The sequence below is a fragment of the Gnatocerus cornutus genome, chromosome 7 (assembly GCF_029298725.1).
Source record: "Gnatocerus cornutus isolate USDA-ARS CGAHR chromosome 7, icGnaCorn1.1, whole genome shotgun sequence".
Lineage (NCBI taxonomy): Eukaryota > Metazoa > Arthropoda > Insecta > Coleoptera > Tenebrionidae > Gnatocerus > Gnatocerus cornutus.
Genome location: NC_142239.1, coordinates 17,536,215 through 17,541,830, shown reverse-complemented (window position 1 = coordinate 17,541,830; position 5,616 = coordinate 17,536,215). Strand labels below are relative to the sequence as shown.

At 40.3% G+C, this 5,616-nt stretch overlaps 3 protein-coding genes across 4 annotated transcripts; 2 read left to right on the top strand and 1 right to left on the bottom strand.

Moving 5' to 3' along the window:
• Positions 1–29: 29 nt before the first annotated feature.
• Positions 30–2,120, top strand: PGS1 (Phosphatidylglycerophosphate synthase 1). The gene is made up of 3 exons (XM_088041994.1): positions 30–291; positions 556–1,377; positions 1,424–2,120. Exons 2-3 carry the CDS (start codon positions 561–563, stop codon positions 2,035–2,037), a joined length of 1,431 nt encoding a protein of 476 aa, XP_087898120.1. The 5' UTR covers positions 30–291; positions 556–560; the 3' UTR covers positions 2,038–2,120.
• Positions 2,121–2,186: 66 nt separating this feature from the next.
• On the top strand, positions 2,187–3,775 carry tzn (hydroxyacylglutathione hydrolase tenzing norgay). Of its 2 annotated transcripts, XM_088041998.1 has the most exons (3): positions 2,187–2,518; positions 2,828–2,943; positions 2,988–3,775. In XM_088041998.1, exons 1-3 carry the CDS (start codon positions 2,449–2,451, stop codon positions 3,708–3,710), a joined length of 909 nt encoding a protein of 302 aa, XP_087898124.1. In that variant the 5' UTR covers positions 2,187–2,448; the 3' UTR covers positions 3,711–3,775. The 2 variants fall into 2 exon arrangements, with proteins under 2 accessions (XP_087898124.1, XP_087898123.1); XM_088041997.1 differs by lacking the exon at positions 2,187–2,518 and having other exon boundaries at positions 2,610–2,943.
• On the bottom strand, positions 3,721–4,650 carry LOC148171879 (uncharacterized). The gene is made up of 4 exons (XM_088042001.1): positions 4,440–4,650; positions 4,201–4,394; positions 3,875–4,113; positions 3,721–3,819 (listed from the first exon to the last, which is right to left on the bottom strand). Exons 1-4 carry the CDS (start codon positions 4,571–4,573, stop codon positions 3,745–3,747), a joined length of 642 nt encoding a protein of 213 aa, XP_087898127.1. The 5' UTR covers positions 4,574–4,650; the 3' UTR covers positions 3,721–3,744.
• Positions 4,651–5,616: the final 966 nt, after the last annotated feature.

The window sequence follows — 5,616 nt, the reverse complement described above, 5'->3', positions numbered from 1 at the left end:
CTCTTTTATTATTCATTACCAACATAATTCCCGCATAATCCCCTATCAACACCACTCTCCGTATAAACGTACCCATTTGTAAACCCATATAAACGCACTAAAACACCATTAAAAAAAAACTTTATCTCGAACCTTTTTGCTTTTCCTTTTAAAACACCGCGATAAGAATAAACTACAAAAATATGTACAATAATTAAACGAACTGATAAAACGCCCGTGTAAACGTGGTAAGTGACAGTCCATGCCAAGTCAAATTACAATAAAATCCATTCTACGCCTTAACAGCCCCAGGTAAGCCCCAAAACGAACGTTTTAATCCCAAGTTAATAGTCCGGACTCATTTTCCACTCCAAACTCGCGTGTCTAAGTAAAAAAAAGAAATCTAACCTCATTTTTGTTGCAACAACTTTCGCAATTTTTGCGAACGTTGCGTAAGATTTCCACGAACACGCAAGTTAAAACATCGTGTTGTCTTGCCAGAAGTGCGCCCAACACCACGTTATTGCATAAACACCAATAATATGGAAATTTTTCAAACATAACCTCATTTTCTAGGTAAAATGTTTCGACGTGTCTTCAACAGTCTCATTGAGACAACCGTGGCGGAGAGTGTTTACCCGATTCCGTTTACGAGGGCTGAGACGATTCCGTTTGCTTGGTTGTCATCAGTGGCCCCCTGTTTCCCTATCAATGCTAGGAATATCACAATTCTATCAGAGCCCCAGCACTTCTATCAAGCGATAAAAGAGGGTTGTGCGGGGGCGAAGAAACGGGTCGTTTTAGTCAGTTTGTACCTAGGCACTGGGCAGTTGGAGAAGAGCCTTGTTAGCACGATACAGGAGAATGAGAGCTTCAAAAAGGGGGAGCTGTCTGTGAATGTCTTGTTGGATTACATGAGGGGGAGTCGTTTCAAAGACAATTCCAGGACGATGCTCCGGCCGCTGTTGCAATCCCGGAATGAGAATTGTAAGGTGTCTTTGTATCACACCCCCCATTTAAGGGGGGTGGTCAAGAAAGTTACCCCAAATCGGTGGAACGAGCTCTGTGGGTTACAACACATGAAATTATATATTTTTGACGACACGTTGGTAATCAGTGGGGCGAATCTCTCCAATGATTACTTCACCAATCGGCAGGATCGTTATTTCGTCATCCAGGATAAGAAACTCTGTAATTTTTACTGTGGGCTTGTTAATAGAGTGCAGAAGTTTAGTTTAAAAATGGATAAAGATGACAACGTGGGGCTTGTGGAGGAATGGGGGCTGCTACCGTACGAAGGGAGTAAAAACGAGTTCATCGAAAGAGCCGGGGATGTCGTTGAAAACTACATTGTGGAGACCAAAGATGAAAGAAATATCCATAAGGAGGAGGGATATGGTGAGAACAACCTCCTTTAGTTCCACTGATTTATTTTTCTCTTTAGACACTTGGATCTACCCCCTTGTGCAGATGGGGCAATTGGGTATAGAGCAAGACTCCCAGACCACAGACCGTATTCTCGCGGAAGCCCCCCAAGACTCCGCTCTCTGCGTAGCTACCGGCTACTTCAACCTAACGTCGCAATACATGACCACTTTAATAAACCAAACCAAAGCAAGCTGCCAAATTTTGATGGCTCACCCCAAAGCTAACGGATTTCTGGGAGCCAAGGGCGCTGCTGGAGGCATTCCATTCGCTTACTCCCTCATCGCCAAGAAATTCAAAAAAGAATTTGAGAAGTGTCATCAAGAAAACAGGATAAATCTCCTGGAGTATCTTAGGAATGACTGGACATATCACGGGAAAGGGTTGTGGTACTACCCAAAAGACAACCCCCATCCTTGTTTAACGCTAATAGGTTCCCCAAATTTCGGGGAAAGATCTGTGAAAAGGGACTTGGAAACGCAACTCGCGATTGTGACGGAAAACGGGGAATTTAGAAAAAAACTTCACGAAGAGTGCCAGAGTTTGTACAGTTTTGGGAGGCCCGCTGAGACCGAGAGGGAGGTGCCAAAGTGGGTGCATGCATTTGTTTTTTTGTTTAGGAACTTTTTCTGAGCTAAGTTGCAACGCGTGATTTTAACAGTATTGTTTTATAATTTATTGTTATTTATTTTATTGGTTGTTCCGTGTTAGAATAAATTATGTCTGTTGAGAAAAAGGTTAATTTCTTGTCCTTGCTTCACAAATTACTGCGCGTAGTGAATTGTTGGTTGCATAACTCATACTTTTGAAAACCATAAATCTTTTTTGACGAACTTTTATTGTGACTTCAAAGGTTGAATAAAGATAATGAGGGAGGCATAAAAGCGCTGATAACAGAATAATTGACTGGAACGAATGCCGCTTGTAACAATTTTCAAGGTTATGTTTGTACGTAAACAATTACCATTGTAATGACACGACTAAATTCTTATCACGACTTTCATTACATCTAATTAATGATTATGATGATAATGTGAACTTGCAATGCTTAAATTTGCAACTACTTACTTGCCAAACAGGGTCTTGCAAGGCCTCACCGCCGCGTATTTTAAAGGTGAGTCCGTCTATCGCTATTCTACTGTTTCAAGGGGCTAAATCCAATGTAACTGCATCCTCTTCAGGCGTAATTTCGAAAATTTTCAATTTTTTTGTTCGAAAATGAGGTTATGTTTTGATGCTTTTTGTTTGAGGCGCCCTGAGTAAAATCTCAACTTTTCAAGGTTGTCCTCTGGTGAAAAGGCTTCCATGTCCTCCAAACTGTTTAAATATATCATCATTTCCCCTTGTCACGCTTATTTAAGCCCCAAAACTCCGTTTTACCCTAAAGTGAGGTTATGTCACCTTATGTCATCTCTGTTTTCAGTGTCAGCACTTCGAACCAACGGCTTCAGTAATTCTCATAGCACCCAGTCGACTATACTCCTTGACAAAATGAAAGTCGTAGTGCTCCCGGCTCTGTCCGATAACTACATGTATCTAGTAAGTGCTTCAAGTTGTTTCGCCCCCTTTTCATTCTTCCGTAGATCGTCGACGAGAAAACGAAACAAGCAGCGATCGTGGACCCTGTAGCCCCCGCAACTGTCTTAGAAGCCGTCGAACGCGAAGGTGTCAACCTCACTAAAGTTTTAACAACACATCACCACTGGGATCACGCTGGGGGTAATGAAGATCTGGTGAAAAAGTCGAAAAACGCGCTACAAGTCTTCGGGGGCGACGAACGCATTGGAGCTCTTACCAACCACGTCAAACACGGAGACAAGTTCTCAATCGGGGATATTAACGTGGAGTGTCTTTTCACGCCGTGTCACACCAAGGGGCATATTTGTTATTTTGTTAATTCGAATGGGCAGCCCCCTGCGGTCTTCACAGGGGACACGTTGTTTGTGGCTGGATGTGGACGGTTTTTCGAAGGTACAGCCGAGCAGATGCACGCGGCTCTAATTGATGTTTTGGGGAATTTGCCGGATAATACTCAAGTTTACTGTGGACATGAGTACACCGAGCAGAATCTGAAGTTTGCTAAGAATGTTGAGCCGGATAATCCCGATATTTTGAGCAGGATTGAGTGGGCTAAGGCGAAGAGAGATAAGCAGGAGCCCACAGTGCCTTCAACCATCGCCGATGAGAAACAAACCAACCCGTTTATGCGAGTGGGACAAAATTCCGTGCAGAAACACGCCAAGTGTGGGGATGCTATCGAGACCATGCGGGCGATTCGCAAAGAGAAGGATTCTTTCAAGGGCTAAGGAACTGAAAATCGGTGGATGTGCATTGTATTTCTTATTTTTTCATATTATATTCTGATAGTTCAGCAGCGTATTTTTCTTTAGACCTTTCATACATATCGACGTAGACCTAAAAACGAGCATTATTATTAATTGTGAGTGAGCGAAGTTCACAGAAAACAGACCTTTTTATCAGATCCTGAGAGAGATTTCCATTTTATCGCCAATTGCCTCGTTAGTTCCTGCTTAGTGAGCTCAGCTTCGCCTGGTTTTAACTCCGCGTTTAGCTGTTCCATGAGAATCTGTCTTTGTTCTTGGCAAAATTGGAAAAAGGGGTTTGAGGGACGCTTAGGGGCCTTCGGGTCCCTCTCGCCTCTAGCGCTTTTTCGTTTAGTTGTTTTTTTAGCAGGCTTAGGTTTCTCACCTGTAATAAAACGTGTTGATTAGGCTGTTGTGTTGGTAACCCTGTTTTGTCACACAAACTAGATTTGTTAAAAACAGCCCAACTCACTTTCATCAATCCTTTCCTCTTTGATTTTATCCTTTATCATCATATACGCGACAGATTTACTGTCTTCTTCCTCTTTAACAATGTCAAGGTTGGGTATGACGGCCCAGTCTTCCCCATAATTGTTTTGGAGCCTCTTTTTAAAGAACTTCACTTCTTTTTGTCGTCGCCGCACAATTTTGTTGACTTCCTGGATCCTAAAACCCTAAAAATAACGAGAAATCTCACAAAAACAAACTCACCGAAACACTAGAATCTCGTTGGATTTTTGGAGTTGTGCACATTCGTCCAAAAGCAGTTTGTACTTTTTGTAATACACATCGTTTTCATAACTGTCTGCAAAAACCGCGTCGTTCTCGGACTCATCAGACATCATTTTTGTTTGACAACAATTTTGCGAAATTTGAGGTTATGTGACTTGTGTGAAGTTAGCTTCACCATCAAGTTCGTTGTAGCACTAAAATTACCAAAATTACGAATTTTTGAAAGGATTTCTCATGTTTCTGCTTCGCCTTGAAAATGACAAATTCTAAAATTTGTGTCTTTTAATCTACAATGTTGGAATTTGACAGAGTCAATATTTGATCAAAAACTAGTAATTTCCCCAAATTTCATAGCTGTAGCACTAAAATTACGATTTTTAGTGAAGGATTTCTCATATTTTGTCTCACCATCTTCATCTTCATTCCCCCATGACAAAACTGGCTTCCATAATCATAGACAAGTCGGTGTCATCTATGTTTCCAGTTTTTTCTCCAACCGCGAAATAATCCTTATGACAGGTTCCTTCCTAAAATAGCCGAAAAACCCTCCTCCTTTTTCCGGGCTTGGGACCGGCAACAGCGTCCTTAGTGATACAGAATGTACCCCAGGGGGTTTGTACCATAAAAACTTACTATAATAAATTACTAAGATGTCTTTAGTTCAAACACTAATCAACTTATAATACTAATTGTAAATTAGCAGAGTAAGTTTTATGAAACAGACCCCAGGACGCTGCAGGCGGAGTTAAACCTAAAAAAAAAGTGTTTATTTATGTGATAAAATAATATAAAATGGTGTGCTTACCTGGAGATAATTGTCTTTTACCTAACAATTTCGTTTGCAAGAAGTGAAAAAGACAGTTACTTATAGGAGTCGCTTAAATGCAAAATCTGACATCTGCAGTCAACCCTAATTTTCGGAGCAATAGAAAAAGCTCGATGGAAGATAAAATTAATAAGAATTTAATGATAAATATGTATAATAATAATAATAATAATAATAGCCATAATATATATATATATATATATACACCTTCGTAATTTATAAGCTTTTAATTTATTTATTAAATAAATAAAATAAAAACTTGTAAATCACGAAGGTGTTTTCAAAATTTGTATAGAATCAATTAGTGACAATTATGAAATTTATATTGAA

Coding starts and splice junctions, on each gene's coding strand:
- PGS1 (XM_088041994.1), top strand. CDS start 561: ATGTTTCGACGTGTCTTCAACAGTCTCATTGAGACAACCGTGGCGGAG. Junction 1,378..1,423: donor CCATAAGGAGGAGGGATATG/GTGAGAACAACC, acceptor TTTTCTCTTTAG/ACACTTGGATCTACCCCCTT.
- tzn (XM_088041997.1), top strand. CDS start 2,710: ATGTCCTCCAAACTGTTTAAATATATCATCATTTCCCCTTGTCACGCT. Junction 2,944..2,987: donor CCGATAACTACATGTATCTA/GTAAGTGCTTCA, acceptor ATTCTTCCGTAG/ATCGTCGACGAGAAAACGAA.
- LOC148171879 (XM_088042001.1), bottom strand. CDS start 4,573: ATGATGTCTGATGAGTCCGAGAACGACGCGGTTTTTGCAGACAGTTAT. Junction 4,114..4,200: donor AGAGGAAAGGATTGATGAAA/GTGAGTTGGGCT, acceptor GTTTTATTACAG/GTGAGAAACCTAAGCCTGCT. Junction 3,820..3,874: donor TCTCAGGATCTGATAAAAAG/GTCTGTTTTCTG, acceptor GCTCGTTTTTAG/GTCTACGTCGATATGTATGA.